The sequence below is a fragment of the Cervus elaphus genome, chromosome 1 (assembly GCF_910594005.1).
Source record: "Cervus elaphus chromosome 1, mCerEla1.1, whole genome shotgun sequence".
Classification (NCBI taxonomy): domain Eukaryota; kingdom Metazoa; phylum Chordata; class Mammalia; order Artiodactyla; family Cervidae; genus Cervus; species Cervus elaphus.
The window spans coordinates 97574050-97594206 of NC_057815.1; the positions used below are offsets into that span (position 1 = coordinate 97574050).

Consider the following 20157-nt stretch of genomic DNA (forward strand, 5'->3'; position numbering starts at 1 on the left):
CTCAATCACGTCCAGCTCTTTGTGACCCCATGGACTGTACAGTCCATGGAATTCTCCAGGTCAGAATACTGGAGTGGGTAGCTGTTCCTTTCTCCAGGGGATCTTCCCAACCCAGGGATTGAACCCAGGTTTCCAGCTTTGCAGTCTGACTGTTCACCAGCTAAGCCACCAAGGAAGTCCAAGCAGGCCAATAGTATACCTTGTCTCTGCGTACATTGTCATCAGAAACACAGAACAAACCTTGGCCACCACCATGTCTGGATTTCGATGCGTCAGGATATTTAGGAGACAAGGTTCATGCACTCCTGAGGTCTATGTCAGCTGTCTCTCCTTCAGGGTCAGAAGCCCGAGATTGAACAGGGCTCCCTCTCAGAAGCAAAAGAGAATAGCGAGGTTCTAAACCTTAATGTTTCACAAATCTTATAGATATGTTAATAAATGTTGAGGCCACTCCTCATGGAGGATGAAAACTTTGAATCTCCAGGATGTAAAGACATCGTGTTCATGTGGCAACAAGTCACCTGTTGGTCCATATTGGCATATTGCATATCAAATTAAGACGTCTTTATCAAAGGCACCAGGAATTTTATAGTCCTTTCGTGTGAATATTATTGAGGGTTTAGGGGAAAAAGAGACATTACTTTGCCAACAAAGGTCTGTCTGGTCAAGGCTATGGTTTTTCCAGTGGTCATGTATGGATGTGAGAGTTGGACTATAAAGAAAGGTGAGCACCAAAAAATTGATGCTTTTGAACTGTGGTGTTGGAGAAGACTCTTGAGAGTCCCTTGGACTGCAAGGAGATCCAACCAGTCCATCCTAAAGGAGATCGGTCCTGGGTGTTCATTGGAAGGACTGATGCTGAAGCTGAAACTCCAGTACTTTGGCCAACTCATGCAAAGAGTTGACTCATTTGAAAAGACCCTGATGCTGGGAGGGATTGGGGGCAGGAGGAGAAAGGGACGACAGAGGATGAGATGGCTGGATGGCATCACCGACTCAATGGGCATGAGTTTGAGTGAACTCCGCGAGTTGGTGATGGACAGGGAGGCCTGGCGTGCTGCGATTCATGGGGTGGCAAAGAGTCGGACACAACTGAGCGACTGAACTGACTGGCTGAAGGTGGTTCTAAAAAGACAAATCCATCAGAAATCTCAGTCTATGGCCTCAGCAATACCCTCTCTTCTTTTGCAACCTCTTCAAGGCATCTTTGATTTCTTTGTTTCTCAGACTGTAAATCAAAGGATTCAACATGGGAATCATCACTGTGTAGAAGACCGATGCGAATCTGTCAAAGCTGGAGGAACCGCCAGAGCTGGAACTCAAATAGACAAACATTGCTGAGGTATAGAAGAGGCTCACTGCCGTCAGGTGGGAAGCACAGGTGTTGAAAGCTTTGGATCTGCCTTTCACGGAAGTGATCTTCAGGATGGAGATGACAATGTAGACATAGGATATCATGATAATGGAAACATTTACTATCCCAAAGATCATTGTCAATAAAGCAGTGAAGAGTTGTGCAGAGAACGTGTCGGTGCAGGACAGAACTAACAGCTGGGGCATGTCACAGAAGAAGTGGTTGATGACATTAGGCCCACAGAACTGGAAATTCAACATGAAACACAATTGGGATATAGAACCAGAGAGTCCAGCCACGTAGGATGCCAGCACCATCCGACCGCAGAGAGCGGGCGACATGATTGAGGAATAGAGGAGTGGGTTACAAACGGCAGCATATCGGTCATAAGCCATGGCGGTCATGAGGCAAGACTCACTCAGCCCCATGGTTGAGAATACGAAATTCTGAATCACACAGTCCACATAGGTGATAATTTTCTGCTCCCGGAAGAAGTCGTAAAGCATCTTGGGGGCTGTGGCAGTCACATAGGAGATGTCCATGAAGGACAGGTTACTGAGGAAGAAGTACATGGGCATGTGGAGGTGGGAGTCCATTCTTATTAAGATGATGAGCGACAGGTTACACGTCAGGGTCATAATGTATACCACCAGGAATACGATAAAGAGCACTTCTAAGATTCTGGGAAAATCTGAGAATCCCAAGAGTATAAAATAAGTGATCTCTGTGATATTTTCTCTCCTAATCATTGATTTGATGCTCCTAAAATCAGAAGAGAAAAGAGAGGATGCGTTGCTGACTCAGGTGAGATGGCAGCATTACAAATCTCATATTTTTCCCCTATTGACCCCTGGAAAAGGGAAAATGCTTAACTGTCCTGGGGAAAGACCTCAGTCTTTCATCTCAACTTGTCAAGAAGTAATGTCTCAGTGTTTCAGGTTCTCAGTTATCTCATGAGGTAGGTCTCATGAAAATTAAAAGACATATTGAAAAGCTGGAAAGCCACTACAATATTGTAAAGTAATTAGCCTCCAATTAAAATAAATTAATTTTTTAAAATTCAAATTAAAAAAGCTTTGAAATAAAACAACAGAAATCCTGTGGTTACTATATATAAATAAGAGCTCATAGATTAAAATAATGGTTTTCTAAGAGACTGCTGATAAGTCAATGTATAACTGCTGCTTTATAATAACAAAGCATAAGTGCCTCATTCAGCATAAGTTCGAAATAGCTATTCTCTCCCAGAAGGCCATCTGGATAGATTTTTAAATTTTCTTCTTTTACTCACAAGATAGCTTCCAAAACTTTTAAAAATATATTTAACACAGCAGCTTCTAAATAGTGGGAAAATTATATCATGATTTATAAACCTGATATTTTTGTGGGACCTAGAAGGTATGCTTATTTTCAAAAACATGATTGAACTTGGAGAGTATTACACTTAGTGAAATAAGCCAGATAGAGAAAGACAAATACTATATGATATCACTTACATGTGGAATCTAAAAAATAAAACAAATGAATGAAAATAATAAAAAGAGAATAACAGTTACAGAAAACAAACTGATAGTTACCAGTTGGGAGAGGGAAGTGACTAGGGGCAAGACAAAGGCAGGGTGTTAAGAGGTACAAACTAATATTTATAAAATAAATAAGCTACCGGGACACATTGTACAGTGTATAGAATACAACCAATATTCTAATAGTCATGAACTGAGTATAACCTTCATAGAGATATAGGCCTTCTTTAGGAAAAAGGAAAAACCTAATGTACCACCTGAAAGAATTAGTAATAGAATAATAAAGCCTACAGTCAGAAGAAGGAATGAAATAATAAAGATCACATAAGAAATAGTAAAAAAAAAAAAAAAAAAAAGAAAGAAAGAAAAGAAAATAATAAAGCCTAAAGTCAGCAGAAGGAATGAAATAATAAAGATCACATAAGAACTAGTAAAAAAAAAAAAAAAATAGAAAAGACAAATGAAACCAGGAGCTGGTTTTTTGGAAAGATAAACAAAATTGACAAACCTCTAGCCAGGATCATCAAGAATAAGAGAGAGGACCCAACTAAACAAAATAGCAAATGAAAGAGGAGAAATGCAGTAAATCCCTTGTATATAAACTTCCAAGTTGCAAACCTTCAAAGATGTAAACATGCATTTGTATGTCCGATCAGGTAAGTCAGTTCAAGTATCTGGCATACACTGTCACATGCTTCCATCTTCTACAAGTTGGCTTTAGTGTACTTTACTATAAAATACTGTATAGGGTACAGTATTATAATATCTTTGTTTTAAGCCCTCAACGTCTGAAAGCAATCATAGAGCCAGCAGTAATGTAGCTGGTAGTCTATGGTACTTTTCAAGTTACTATATTGTAAGATTAAAAATGTTTTTGTGTGTGTGTTTGTCTTTTATGTATTATTTGTGTGAAAAGTGTTATAAACGTCTAAAAGTACCATACTACATAGTGGACTATCTCAGTTGGGTACCTAGGCTAATTTTGCTGGATTTATAAGCAAATCGGACTTGCAATGCCCTCTTCATGTGGAACTCATTCGTGTGCTTGTTGTCCAGTCACTCAGTCATATCTTGGGGACTAGCTATAAAAACCAATCCCACAGAGATATAAAAAAATCATAAGCAAATACTGTGAAGTTATACACCAACAAATTGGACAGCCTAGAAGAAATGAATATTTTGAGAAACATATAACCTGCCAAGACTGAATCAAAAAGAAATAGACAATCTGAGCAAACTGATTACTAGTAGTGAAATTAAATTTGTAAGAAAACTCCCACCAAAAGTCCCAGACCAGATAGCATCATAGGGGAATTCTATCAAACATATAAAGAAGAACTAATAACAATCTTTCTTAAGCTATTACAAATAACTGAAGTGGGGAGAACACTCTCAAGTTCATGCTACAAGGTCACTTTTACCCAGAAGCCCACAGGCGAAGACACTACCAAAAAAGAAAAAAAATTACAGACCAATACCTTGGATGAACAAGGATGCAAAAATTCTCAACAAACATTAACAAACTGAATCCAACAATTTATGAAAGAATCAAACACCATGATCAAGTTGGATTTATTACAGGGTCACAAGAATAGCTTAACATACACAAATCAATCAATGTAATATATCATATTAACAAAAGAATGGATAAAAATCACATGATCCTCTCAACGGATGCAGAAAAAGCATTTGACAAAATATAGCATCTATTCATGATTTTTAAAATACTCTTATCAAACAGAGATCAAACTGCCAGCATGCACTGGATCACAGAAAAAGGAAGACAATTCCAGAAAAACGTCTACTTCTGCTTCATTGACTACACCAAAGCCTTTGACTGGGTAAACACAACAAACTGTGGAAAATTCCTAAAGAGATGGGAATACCAGACCACCTTACCTGCTACCTGAGAAACCTGTAAGCAGATCAAGAAGAAACAGTTAGAACTGGACATGGAACATGGACTGGTTCAAAATTAAAATAGAAGTACATCAAGGCTGTATATTGCCACCCTGCTTATTTAACTTATATGCAGAGTACATCATGTGAAATGCCAGGTTGGGTAAAGCACAAGCTGGAATCAAGATTGCCGGGAGAAATATCAATAACCTCAGATATGCATATGACACCATCCTTATGGCAGAAAGCTAAGAGGAACTGAAGAGCCTCTTGATGAAAGTGAAAGAGGAGAGTGAAAAAGCTGGCATAAAACTCAGCATTCAAAAAGCTAAGATCATGGCATCAGGTCCCATCACTTCATGGCAAGTAGATGGGGAAACAATGGAAACAATGAGAGACTTTATTTTCTTGGGCTCCAAAATCACTGCAGATGGTAACTGCAGCCATGAAATTAAAAGACACTTGCTCCTTGGAAGAAAAGCTATGACAAACCTAGACAGCGTATGAAAAGTAGAGACATTGCTCATAAAGGTACATCTAGTCAAAACTATGGTTTTTCTAGTAGTCATGTATGGATATGAGAATTGGATCTTAAAGAAGGTTGAATGCTGAAGAATTGATGCTATGGAACTCTGGTGTTGGAGAAGACTCTTGAGAGTCCCTTGGACTGCAAGGAGATCCAACCAGTACATCATAAAGGAAATCAATCCTGAATATTTATTGGAAGGACTGATGCTGAAGCTGAAGCTCCAATATTTTGCCCACCTGATGTGAAAAGCTGACATTAGAAAAGACCCTGATGCTTGTAAAGATTGAAGGCAGAAGGAAAAGGGGACAACAGAGGATGAGATGGTTGGATGGCATCACTGACTCAATGGAATTGAGTTCAAGCAGGCTCCAAGAGATGGTGAAGGACAGGGAAGCTTGGCGTGCTGCAGTCCATGGGGTCAGAAAGAGTCGGACGTGACTACATGACTGAACAACAACTCATCAAACAGAGTATAAAGGAAATGGACCTCAACATAACAAAGAACATTTCACTGAAAAGGAAGGAATACTCCCAAAGTCACTCTATGAGGCCAGTATCACTCTGTTAACAAAACTAGACAAAGACACTACAGTAAAGAAAATTACAAGCCAATAGCTTTGATGAATATGGATGCAAAAACCCTCAACAAATATTAGCAAACTGAATCCAACAACATATAAAATTGATGATATACTACAATCAAGTTGGAGTCATGCCCAGGTCACAAGGATGGTTCAACGTACGCAAATCAATCAATGTGATACACCATATTTACAAAAGAAAAGACAAAAACCACACTATCTCAATAGATGCCAAAAAAGCATTTGATAAAATTCATCATAAACACCATTCAGCATGATAAAAACTCTCACAAAAATGGATATAGAGGGAACATATCTCAGCATAATACCACTTATGACAAATCCACAGCCAATATAACACTTAACAGTGACAAACTGAAACCCTGTCTGCTAAATTCTGGAATAAGACAAGAATCCCAAGCCTATTCAATATGGTATTGGAAGTCCTAGCCACAGAAATCAGACAATAAAAAGAAATAAAATGGACCCAAACTGGAAGGGAACATGTAAAATTGTCATTGCATGCAAATAATTTAAAACTCTATGCAGAAACCCCTAAAGACTCTATACAAAAACTTAATAAAACTAATAAATGAATTCAGTAAGGTAGCAGGATAAAGATCATATACAAATATCTTTTACATTTCTTTAAACAAAAAATGAAATATAATAAAGAGAAAGTAAAAAAGAAACAATTCCATTTAAGTCATGTCAAAAAATACCTAACTGAGGATGTGAAAGACATACACACTGAAAACTATAAAAAATTAACAAAGGAAACTGAAAATAAGGCAAAGGAAATTGAAAATGATACGAAGATATCCCATGCTATTGAATTGGAAGAATTAATATCGTTAAAATAGCCATTCTACCCAAAGCAATCTACAGATTTAATGTGATCCCTATCAAAATACCTGTGACTTTTTTCACAGAATTAAAACAAATAATCCTAAAGTTAATAGGCAACTACAAAAGGCACAGAATTGCCAGAGTAGTTCTAAGGAAAAAGAACAAAGCTGGAGGCATAACCCTCCCAGACTTCAGACAATACTGTGAAGTTATGGCAATCAAAGTCGACTGGTTCAGGCAAAAAACGGACACGTGGATAAATGGAGCAGAATCGAGAGCCAATCCACGCAGTCAGTCAGTCTGCAACAGAGAAAGCAAGGGTACACAATGGAGAAAAGACAGCCTCTTTAGCAAGTGGTGTTTGGATAGCTGGATAGCCACATGTAAATCAAAAAACTTAGAACATAGTCACACCATACATAAAAATAAAACTAACTTGATGACTTAAACATAAGACAGGACATCACAAAACACTTAGAAGAGCACAGAGGAAAACCATTGACTGATAAATGATAGTAACAGTCTCCCAAGGTAAAAGAAACAAAAGCAAAAATAAATAAATCACACTTAAAAAAGTTTTTGCACAGCAAAGGAAACCATAAACAAAACCAAAAGACAGCCAACAGACTGGGAGAAAATATTGGCAAATGATGGAACCAACAAAGGCTTAATTTCCAAAACATAAAGACAGCTCATAAAACTCAGTAGCATGTATTCCCCATGGCTGATTCATGTCAATGTATGACAAAAACCACTACAATATTGTAAAGTAATTAGCCTCCAACTAATAAAAATATATGGAAAAAAAAAAAAGAAACAAACAAACTCAGTAGCAAAAAGACCAAACAACTCAATCAGAAAATGAGCAGAAGACCTAAAGAAACAGTTCTCCAAAGAAGACACAGATGGCCAACAGGCACATGGAATGATTTTCCATATTGCTATTTATTAGAAAATGCAGATAAAAGTACAATGAGGTATCACCTGTTAGGGAAATTAGATGGAGGAAGTCTTGTTCAGACTTCAGAAACAGTCCTCTCACCTGCTTCTGACCTGCCTGGACACTGCCTGGATTCTGTGCCTGCTTGCAAGCACAGCAAGTCAGATCCCACTTTAGATCAAAAGGGGAGTGGGTCTTGGAATTCTTGAGCCCCTGGAGGTCTGGCCAACCCCCGGGGTCCAAGAAGTCTTACGATTCACAAGGTGAAACAAACAGCATTGTAAAAGTTAAAGTAAGATCAAAGCTGCATTTTTGCACACAAGCTGATGATGATATCAGTTTGCAGCCTCGGATTGCAAACAGGAGCCCCCAGACTGAAATTGGAAGTCTCACTCTTCAGGTGGATGCACCGCCTGGGACCCTTTCCCAATAGAGACTCCAGACTGCTATTACTTGGGACTTCCCAGCGCCATTCAAGTGTGCATGTAAGTTGCTGGCCCAATTTGGTGATGTGTACGCTGTTACTTCTCTCTATTTTTTCTATTCCCTTTCTTTTAATGACTGTATATTGAAATTAAGTCAGATAATCTATAAAAATTGAAATTATTTATTTGTATGTAACAAGTGATTTCTTTTGTTAATGAATCCTCTGACCCTGAAGCAAAAGTAAACTGTTCTGCAGAACAATCATCCCACACTGGTCAGAATGTTGTTGTTGTTGTCGTTGTTCAGTCAGAATGGCCATCATCAAACCATTTTAAAATAATAAATGCTGGAACAGGTGTGGAGAAGAGGGAACCCTCCCACACTGTTGGGTAGGACTGTAAATTGCTGCAGCCAATATATGATCTTACAATCCCATTCCTGGGCATGTGTTCAGAGGACACTCTAATTCAAAAAGATACAAACAATGTTCATAGCAGCTCCAGATACAATAACCAAGGTATGGAAGCAATATAAATGTCCGTTAACAGTGGAATGGATGAAGAAGACGTGGTACCTATATACAGTGAAATATTACATGGTTGGGGAGGGAGAGGTGGAATGATTTGAGAGAGTAGCATTGAAACATATATATCACCATATATAACACAGACGGCCAGTGGGAACTTGCTTTATGACATGGAGAACCCAAGACCAGTGCTCGGTGTGAACTTAGAGGAGGGGATGGGAGGGAGGAGGGAGGGATGCTTAAGAACCAGGGGACCTACGTACACCTGTGGCTGATTCATGTGGATGTATGGCACAAATCAACACGACATTGTAAAATAATTATCCTCCAATTAAAAATAAAATGAAAAAAAATTTAAAGCTATGTGAATGAAATCAGAGAATGAGAAATGTTTTAGTGGTTGCAAACTACATCTTATAAAATAAAACACAACTTCCTGTTATTTTCTTTTAAAAATATGTGAACATAAATAATTACTGGGTGCAAAAGTGACATGGGGGCGTCAGGGCTGAAAGGAAAATAAAACAAAGAAGCTAAACTTTTTAAACAAAAGAAAAAGAAGAGGCAGCACACATGGACAAACAAATATTGTGCAGCCATTAAAAGGAATGAAATTAAAAAAAAAAAAGGAATGAAATAATGCCATTTGCAGTGACACGGATAGACCTAGAGATTATCATACGAAACGAAATGTCAGAAAGAGAAAGATGAGTACCTTGATATCACTTAGATGTGAAACCTAAAAAAAATGATACAAGGGAACTTCTTTACAAAAGAGGAATAGACTCATAGACATATAAAACAGACAGGGGGATAGCAGGGTGGGGGGGGGAAATAAATTAGGAGTTTAGGGTTAACATCTATACACTACTATATATAAAATAGATAAATAACAAGAGAATACTGTACAGCACAGGAAAATATAGTCACTATCTTGCAATAATCTACAATGAGAAGAATCTGAAAATGAATATGTATATATTTACACATATGTGTACAGTTGATCCACCTGGCTATATACCTGAAACTAACACAACATTGTAAATCAACTATATTTCAGTTTTTGTAAAGGATTAGCAAAAGTAATAGATATGCTCTAATATAAACTTGGGATGAAAAAGAAATTTCTGAAATAGAACAATGAACCGGAAACTATAAGAGAAAAACTATAAAAATTTGAAAATTGATTATGACTGAACACTCAACTTACCTAAAATAATTTTGAAATACACTTGACGAAACGGCAAATATAATCACAAAATATTTTTAAGAGGCAATGTGGTAAAGCCTTTAACATAAAAAGCATAAGCCAATAAGGGGTGGGAATACATATATATCAAAATCTTTTTCAAATCTGATCTACTAAGGACATGGTCACTTGGGAGTTTGTGAAGGTTAAGAAAGCCAAGAATGTCACCAGATAAAGAACGATGAAAGAAGCTTCAAAGGAGGCAGTGAAACAACCACTACATCTGTTTGGTGGAGAAGGAAATGGCAACCCACTCCAGTATTCTTGCCTGCAGAATTCCACGGACAGAGGAGCCTCGTGGGCTCTACTCCATGGAGGTCTTAGAGTCAGACATGACTGAGTGACTATCACACACCTGTGCTTAGAGGGGGGACCCTCTGATATCTGTATCACCCACTCTAGTATCCTCTGAACCCCAGGATCTCCAAAGATGACAATGGAAAACTAGTGAAGTGTAATCAAAAGGCCATGGAATTATACATGAGTAGTTCTGACTTATTATTATGGAGAAACTAGTTTGGCTTTCCTGTACAGAAATTGATGATTCAAAGCTATATTTTGAAGCATATATCAAATCAACTATTATTATATGGAAACATCATCAAGGGAACAAATTAAATTAGAAGTGCTCTTGGCAAGAATAACTCAGGCATGTTTAAACCATACTTAATTCCCATGAAGTTCAGTAAATGATAATTTTTGATTCAAACAATTCAATTTTACAAGGTAGTAGGCTTAATAGACATTATCTCATTTTATTCTACATGATCCTTCACCCTCATTTTCCAGGTGAAAAAAAAAATCAGAAGGTAACAAAGTTCAAGATCCCATCCTTAAGAAATTGCAGGACTGGAACTCAACATCCATCCGTCACCCCAGAACAATACCTGATGTTTGCACTATAGATCAATCTTTTCATTGAAGATTGGAGAACTGGTATAAAGGAGAAAGAAAACTTAGGAAGAACCATAAGTGGAACATATGGACTTGAGAGAGGGGGAAGAGTAGAAAGATGGGAGATACTGAGGACTATAAACTTTCTTCTGCAAAGGTCCTACTGGATGGTTCAAATGGCTATAGAGACAACACACAGCCTGCTAGTCTCTCTAAATCTTGCCCTCTCACCTTGACCCAGATACCCAGAAAGACAGAGTCCTTGCCAAAGGTTGAAATTTTGTATTTCTTTTCCAAAGGAATTTTCCAGGTGGGTCCTATTGCTCTCTGAGATGGGAACCTTTAAACCATTATACACTCACAGCCAGAGAGATGCTCACACTGAATATCCTCTTTCATGTGTTACTAAGGGCAGAGATAGCTGGGAGGGAAGACAATTAGGGGACAAAAACTCCAAGTACTTGCTCTCTAGAGTCCTGGTTGTCATGGAGGTTTTGTCCCTGCTAATTTCACGCCCTGTGTCACCATGTCCCTCCTGATTCAGTTCTCACTGTCCCTTGGGCCTGACATGTGATCTCATCATCATAACTTTTCTTTTCGTGAAATTGGAGTCCTATGAACTGAAATGGACATGGTGATCCTCTAGTCCTATACCTATGATTTCCAAGTGAGGATCTGAATATATGGAGCTACAATTTTGCCCAAGATGTCACAGTTAGCTGGAAAAATACTTTGAACACAACAAAATACACATATATGAACAGATTCCTGTTTGCAAAGCATTTTCATTTTATAGATATACACATAACTATATGCGAGCTAAGTCACTTCAGTTCTTTCCTATTCTTTGCAACCCAGTGGACAGTAGCCCACCAAGCTCCTCTCTTTGTGGGATTCTCCAGGCAAGAATACTGGAGTAGGTGGCCATGCCCTCCTCCAGGGGATCTTCTTGACCCAGGGACCGACCTGTGTCTCTTTTGTCTCCTGCAGAAGGTTTCTTTACCACTAGCAATACCTGGGAAGCCCATATACATACGTACATTTTCTCAAATACCTAACCTCACTCAATCAACACTTTGAGAGATGGACATGGCATTATTTCCTTGGCCTAAATGAGAAATTTAAGCAAAAAGGAATACAATAAAACTAATGCATGGTGGGGCCGTAAATTATCATGGTTAAAGCCACAGGCATTTGTATTGGCCAAACTGAGTTGAATTTTATCTTTTCTACTTGATGAGGGTGTGACCTCCAGCAAATTAACCTGAGATTTAGTACTATCACCTATAATATAGGACTGATAGATTCAAGTTAGATAATGCTCATAAAGTATTTAGAGTGTGTAGTATGCAGCATGCCTTCTGTTAAGAGTAGATGTAATGGGGACTTCCCTGGGGTCCAGTGGTAAAGAATCGAGCTCCCAATGCATGGTGAATGGGTTCCATCCCTGGTTGTGGAACTTGGATCCTGCCTGCTCCCCCACCTCCTGCAAATAGCAGGTATAACTAATATGTTCTAAATTGGAGTTCTTTCCAAAATATGCTGAATTACTAATCATTCACTAAAAATATCTACTTAAGATGATTCTCACAAACTTTTGGGGGGATTTTTTGTTTTTTTGTTTTAAATGGAGTTCATCTATCCTGTCATTTCTGGGGATATAGAGCTGATTTAGGAAGGCCCCATTCTCAGTTTCATCTTCAACTAATCTCACTTCTAGGGTGAAAGAGATGGGTGGGTAATGAGTTAATTATGTGACTTAACTCTTGATAATAGAGACCCAGGTTCCCTGGGTCAAGGATGGTAAAGCACAGATGGTAAAAAATCTGTCTGCAATGCAGGAGACCCAGGTTTGATCCCTAGGTCAGGAAGATCCTCTGGAGGAGGGAATGGCAATCCACTCCAGTATTCAATCCACTCCAGTTATTCTTGCCTGGAGAATCCCATGGCCAGAGGAGCCTGGTGGGCTACAATCCATGGGGTCACAAAGAGGAGGACACGACTAAGCTACTAACACTACTACTGCTCACTGATGCTTATGGCTTCCCTGATAGCTCAGTTGGTAAAGAATCCATCTGGAATGCAGGAGACCCCAGTTCAATTCCTGGGTTGGGAAGATATGCTGGGGAAGGGATAGGCTACCCACTCCTGTATTCTTGGGCTTCCCTTGTAGCTCAGCTGATAATGAATCTGCTCATGACACAGATGTACAGAACAGACTTTTGGACTCTGTGGGAGAAAGTGAGGGTAGGATGTTTCGAGAGAACAGCATCGAAACATGTATATTATATATGGTGAAACAGATCACCAGCCCAGGTTGGATGCATGAGACAAGTGCTCGGGCCTGGTGCACTGGGAAGACCCAGAGGAATCGGGTGCAGAGGGAGGTGGGAGGGGGGATGGGATGGGGAATACATGTAACTCCATGGCTGATTCATGTCAATGTATGACAAAACCCACTACACTATTGTAAAGTAATTAGCCTCCAACTAATAAAAATAAATGGAAAAAAAAAAAAAAAAGAATCTGCTCACAATGTGGGAGACCTGAGCTTGATCCCTGGGTTGGAAAGATCCCCTGGAGAACTCCATAGACTGTATAGTTCACGGGGAGGCAAAGAGTCAGACCCACTCAGCCACTTTCACTTTCGATTTGCTAGTAGTTATATAGCCTTGTGATAAAAACCAATGATTTAACCATTTAGACTGAACAGATTGTTAAGACAGATTTAAAAACATAAGGCAATCTTGATTCCAGCTTGTGCTTCTTCCAGTCTGGCATTTCATGTGATGTACTCTGCATATAAATTAAATAAGCAGGGTGACAATAAACAGCCTTGACATACTCCTGCCTCGATTTTGAACCAGTCTGGTGTTTCATGCCTGGTTCTAACTGTTGCTTCTTGACCAGCATACAGGTTTTTCAGGACACAAGTAAGGTGGCCTGGTATTCCACCTCTTTAAGAATTTTCCACAGGTTGTTATCATCCACACAGTCAAAGCCTTCAGCACAGTCAATGAAGCAGAAGTAGGTGTTCTTCTGGAATTACTTTGCTTTTTCTATGATTCAGTGGATGTTTGCAATTTGATCTCTGGTTCCTCTGCCCTTTCTAAATCCAGCTTCTACATCTGGAAGTTCTTGGTTCATACACCATTGAATCCTGAAAGTGAAGTGAAGTTGCTCAGTCGTTGCTAGCATGTGAAATGAGTGCAATTGTGCAGTAGTTTGAACATTCTTTGGCATTGCCCTTCTTTGGGATTGGAATGAAAATAACCTTTTCCAGTCCTGTGGCCACTACTGAGTTTTCCATATTTGCTCGCATTTTCAGAAATGCAAATCAAAACTACAACGAGATATCACCTCACACTGGTAAGAATGGCCATCATGAAAGTTTACGAACAACAAATGCTGGAGAGCGTGTGGAGAAAAGGAATGTTCTTGCATTATTTGTGGAAATGTAAATCGATACAGTTACTTTGGAGGACCTTCTTTATTTACGCAGTCATTCATTGCTATGAATTTCCCTCTTAAAACTGATTTTACTACATTTCATAAATTATATGTTGTATTTCTACTTCCTTTGTCTCAAGAAATTTCTTTAAATATTCATTCATTCATTTATTTTGCTGCATTGGGTCTTATCTGAAGCATGTGGGGTCTTTCATTGCACTCTATGGACTCTAGTTGTGGAGTATGGGCTCAGTCATTGGAGTGTGCAGGCTTAGCTGTTCTGCAGCATGTAGGATCTTAGGTCCTTAACCAGGGATCAAAGTCATGTCCCCTGACTTGCAAGGCAGATTCTTAACCACTGAACCACCAGGGATGTCCCAATTATTTTTTAAATTTTGAATTTGACTTCTTCCATGACCCATGATGTTCAGTAACATGTTGTTTAACCTCTTCAAATTTGCAAATTTTCCAGTATTCTTTTTGCATTTAATTTCTAATTTCACACATTTGTGTCTGGAAAGATGTTTGATATCATTTCACTCTTCTTATAGTTCTTGAGACTTGTTGTGTGGCCTAACATATGCTCTATCTTAGAGGATGATTTATATGCACTTGTAAAGAGAATGTGTTTTACTTCCTTTGTGCATATGTTCTGTGTCATTTAAACATCTCTGTTTTAATGTGTAGCTTAATTCCAATGTTCCATTATTGATATTTTTTCTGGAAGATCTATACATTGTTAAAAGTGGGATATTGAATTTCCTTACTATTATTGTAATGTTATCTGCTTCTTCCTTCAAGTCTGTTAATATTTTATTTGTATATTTACATGTTCTATGCTGAGTTTATATATATTTACAAATGCTATATCCCTTTGTGAGTCTGATCCCTTTATCATTGTATAATGACTTTCTTTGCCTCTTGCAGTACTTTTTGTCTTAAAGTCTAATTTTTCTGAGATAATTATAGCTAAATCCTGCTCTATTTTGATTTTTACTTACATGAAATTACTTTTTCCATGCCTTCACTTTCAATCAATTTCAATTTCTTTCAGTTCTTAAAGCTGTAATGAGTCTCTTGTAGGTACCTATAGCTGGGCTCAAATTTTATATCTGTTCACCACTCATTGTGTTTGATCAGAGAAACTTTGTATTTATATTTAAATTATTATTGACAGATGTGAATATACTATTGCCATTTTGTTTATTTTTCTGACTGTTTTGTAATTCCTTTCTTTCGTCTTCGGCTTTCTTTATAATTTGCTGCTTTGTGTAGTGGTATGCTTGCCTGGAGAATCCCAGGGACAGGGGAGCCTGGTGGTCTGCCATCTATGGGGTCGCACAGAGTCAGACACGACTAAAGCAACTAGCAGCAGCAACAGCGTGCTTAGATTCATTTCTCTTTATCTTTTGTGAATTTACTGTAGATTGGCTTTGTATTAACCATGAGGCTTACATTAAAGATCTTATCCTAAAACAGTCTGTTTTAACATGAAAACAACTTAATATTCAAATGCACACAAGAATAATTTTTTACCATTCTCTCTCATATTTTACTTTTGTGATGTAATAATTGACATTATTTTATCTTGTATGTCCATTAACAAATTATTGGAGTGTTAGTTATGTCTACCTCTTTGGAGTTTTAGTCTTCTCACCAGATTGATAAGTGATATGCCAGCACCGTTACTCTAGCATATTCAGAATTCAACATTATTTCCTCCTACCAGAGAGATTTATATTTTTATACCTTTTGTGTTGCTAATTAGTGATCTTTTATTTCTGCTTGAAAAAGTCCCTTTAACATTTGTTGTAAGCTCAGTCCAGTGTAAAACCATCAGATTTCTTTTCCTGAAAAGCTCCCTACCGTCCCGTCCGTCCTGAGGGACAGCTTCCCCAGACAGAGCACTGCTGGTCGGCACAGCTTTCCTTCAGCGCTTTGAGTACACAGTGCCACTGCCCTTGGGCTGAAACAGTCTAGTGGAAAGGCGCTGACAGGCTTACGGAAGTCCTCTTCTTTGTAGCAAGTTGATTTTCTCTTGCAGCTTTTAAGATTATCTCCTTCTCTTTACCTTTTGACATTTTATTTGTGATATGCTAGGTTTGGTTCTCTGTATTCAAATCACTAATCATCAGGGAAATGTACATTAAAGCCACAATGATGCATCACCTCACAAAGGTTAGAATGGCAATCATTAAGAAAAAGAGAGAGCACAGGTTTTGGTGAGGATGGGGCAGTAAGAAAATGCTTGTACACTGTGGGTGGGGATGTGCAAATGGGGCTCAGCTGCTACAGAAAACATTATGGAGATTCCTCAAAAATTAACAATAGATCTACCATATGATCCAGCAATCCCACTTATGGGTATATAGCCAATGGAAATAAAAATAGGATATCAAAAAGATATGTACTTCCATATTTACTGCCACATCAATCACAAAGCCAAAATATGCAAACAACCTAAGTGTTTATCAACAGAGGATTCGATAAAGAAGACATGGTATATACAAACAACAGAAAAATATTCAACTTCGATAGGAGCAGGGGAATTGAAGCAGTGAATTTACAGGGCACAGACTTGCAATTAGAGGATGAATAAATTCTGGAGGTCTAATGCACAGCATAGTGATTATAATCAACACTGTATTGTCAACATGTAGCAGATGTCTCTCTTCTACTGAAGACTTCATAGACTATTAGAAACAGATTTTGCATACACTCTTACACATTTTTAAAAAGCAATGCTTAAGAAAATGTACCTGTTTGGATGGGGGTGGAGTGGGCACATATCCTTTATTTATATTGCACTATTTCTTTGGCATGGGGTAGCCCTAATTATACTCTTGCAAAAGTTCAACAGGTCCCCTTCTCTCAGACAAAGTCATGTGTGAACTAATGGAAAATTGTACAAGGGCTTCAAATACCTTTTCACTTACAGTTGTTACTTAAGTAGGATAATTAATGGGACCATTGGCATTGACACCCTAAAATAGCATCAAGAACCCAATGACTCTCTAAGGATAAAATATAAAATAATGATACAGTTCAGTTAGTTTTTTAAAGTCTGGGAGATCTGGAAACTCAACAGTCGGGAAAACCTGTTCTTTTTAATCAGACCATGGGACCAAAAATTTACATCCTGCTTCTGAAGACATAAATTGGTTAGAGCTGATAACCCTGCTTATCCCACCAACTATTTCCTTTCTTGCCCCTTAATGTTTGAGGTTTCCAGGAACATATCAGCATTAAAGTACTTCTAACCATTCCATCTTGATGATTGTATTACCTGCATACAACCATAAATTTCTCGGACATGACATGTTGAACACAGACAACAGAGAGGAATGCATATTGGTTTTTCCATATTGGCTCTTACTCTGCAACATTGAATATTTGATAACTTTATTATTGCCATATATTCTCACACAATTCTCATCACATCAAATATGTTCAGATGCTTGAAGTAGCAGGACTTATTTTGACAGCATGATCCCACTAGCTATGTCAACCAGGGGTAAATTTTCCAGACTTAATGAGGGAGGGAAAGAGGGGCTTGACTTCCATAATATCAGAAATTGCTACTGACTGTAACATGGGTTTTGAATATCATCCCCATCAGAAATTCCCACTGGACACTAGATGCAGAGTGTTGCATCATTAGAATTACAAGTTAACAGCTCTGAAGGGGCCACACACTGCATTCCACCTCTCTTTATTGTTCAAATCATGTCCTCCAATTTATACTATAACTGTGGGACTAGAATGTGATCAGTAACTTATTAGATAATAAGCACTGAAAGAGGTGTTACTCAAACATTAGTTTTATCGGACTCGTCTTCCGGGAAGACACAACTAGGCCAACTGTATACTTGTTTCTGTCTAAAGACACATTCTCTCTGTGTGTTTGTTCTCATTGCGGGCAGAAACACAGAATGCACAACAATGACCACCATGTCTGGATTATGCTGCATCAGAATATTTGGGGGACAAGGTTTACACACTCCTGGGGCCTCTGTCAGGGATATCTCTCCTTTAGGGTCAGAAGCCTGTCAGAAGCAGACAAGAAGGAACAGGTTCTAAATCTTGATGCTTCATGAATAATTCAGTTCAGTTCAGTCACTCAGTCATGTCCAGTTCTTTGCAACCCCATGAACCGCAGCACGCCAGGCCTCCCTGTCCATCACCAACACCTGGAGTCCAATAATTGCTAATAGATTAATAAATGATGAGGCCACTCCACATGGAGATAAAAACAATGAGTCTCTAGGACTTAAAGATATTGTGTTTGTGTAGTTTGATTCAGTTGTTGGTCCATTTTGGCATATTATCTGGGTCAATTTAAGTCTTGTCAAAGGCAGAATGAACTTTGTTGCTGTCCATTCATATAAATATTATTGAGGGTTAAGGGAGGTCATTCTAACAAGACAAATCCATCAGAAATCTCAATCTGTGACCTCAGCAACACCCTCTCCTCTTCTGCAACCTTTTCAAGGCATCTTTGATTTCTTTGTTCCTCAGACTGTAAATCAAAGGATTCAACATGGGAATCATCACCGTGTAGAAGACTGATGCAAATCTGTCAAAGCTGGAGGAACCACCAGAGGTAGAACTCAAACAGACAAAGGTACTTGAGCTATAAAAGAGAGTGACTGCTGTCAGGTGGGAAGCACAGGTGTTGAAAGCCTTGGACCTGCCGCTTGCTGTCGTGATCTTCATGATGGAGATGACAATGTAGACATAGGATATCATGATAACTAAGGCATTTATTATTCCAAAGATTATTGTTGATATGGTAGTGAAGAGTTGTGCAAAGAAAGTGTCAGTGCAGGACAGAACTAACAGCTGGGGCATGTCACAGAAGAAGTGGTTGATGACATTAGGCCCACAGAAGTGGAGCTGGAGCATTGCAAACAATTGGGACATACAGCCAGAGAGTCCAGCCAAGTAGGATCCCAGCACCATCCGACCGCAGAGAGTGGGCGACATGATTGAGGAATAGAGGAGTGGGTTACAAATGGCAGCATATCGGTCATAAGCCATGGCGGTCATGAGGCAAGACTCACTCAGCCCCATGGTGGAAAATACAAAGTACTGAACAACACAACCCACGTAGGTGATCATTTTCCGCTCCTGAAAGAAATCGTAGAGCATCTTTGGGGCTGTGGAGGTCACATAGCAGATATCTATGAAGGACAGGTTACTGAGGAAGAAGTACATGGGGGTGTGAGGTGGGAGTCCATTCTTATTAAGATGAGGAGGGACAGGTTCCATGTCAGGGTCAAAATGTATATCACCAGGAATAGGACAAAGAGCGCTACTGTGATTCTGGGAAAATCTGAGAAACCCAAAAGGATAAAATGCATGGTCTTTGTAATATTTCCTCCCTCAATCATTGGCTTTGTACTCCTAAAATCAGAAAAGAAACAAGAGAATGCATCGCTGGCTCAGGTGACATGATAGCATCACAGTTCTCATCTATGCCATGTCTTTCTTCCATTGAGCACTGGATAAAAGGAAATGCTCCACTGCCCTGGAGAAAAGATCTCAGCTTTTCATCTTGAATTGTCAGGAAGTGCCTCCTCAGTGTTTCAGGTTCTCAGTGATTTCATGAGGTCTCATGATAATTAAAAGATATATTTAAAAAGTTGAAAACGTTTTTAAAAAGCAATACAAGTCTTGTGATTATTATATATAAGGAAGAGATCATTGATTAAAATGCAGGGTTTTTCAAAGACCTCTAATAATGTATACCTGCTGCTTTATAATAATATAGCATAACTGGACCATTGCAGGATAAATTTGAAGCAGCTCTTCTCCTAGATGATCATCTAGAGAGATTTTTTATATTTTCTTCTTTTATCCATAGGAAAGTGACTCCATTTATAATTACCTCTCAATCTTTTTACAAATATATCTATTACAGTGGCTTCTAAATGG

The 20157-nt window shown here is 38.6% G+C and overlaps 1 protein-coding gene and 1 pseudogene across 1 annotated transcript; both read right to left on the bottom strand.

Annotated features, from left to right (window-relative positions):
* Positions 1-1164: 1164 nt before the first annotated feature.
* Positions 1165-2106, bottom strand: LOC122678870 (olfactory receptor 5AN1-like). The gene has a single exon (XM_043879085.1). The coding sequence runs from the start codon at positions 2101-2103 to the stop codon at positions 1165-1167; it is 939 nt and encodes a 312-aa protein (XP_043735020.1). The 5' UTR covers positions 2104-2106.
* A 16569-nt stretch (positions 2107-18675) lies between these two features.
* LOC122678971 lies at positions 18676-19613 on the bottom strand (annotated as a pseudogene).
* Between the last annotated feature and the right edge of the window lie 544 nt (positions 19614-20157).

What these genes read in the sequence shown, in the direction of transcription:
- LOC122678870 (XM_043879085.1), bottom strand. Translation starts at nt 2,103, where the DNA reads ATGATTAGGAGAGAAAATATCACAGAGATCACTTATTTTATACTCTTG.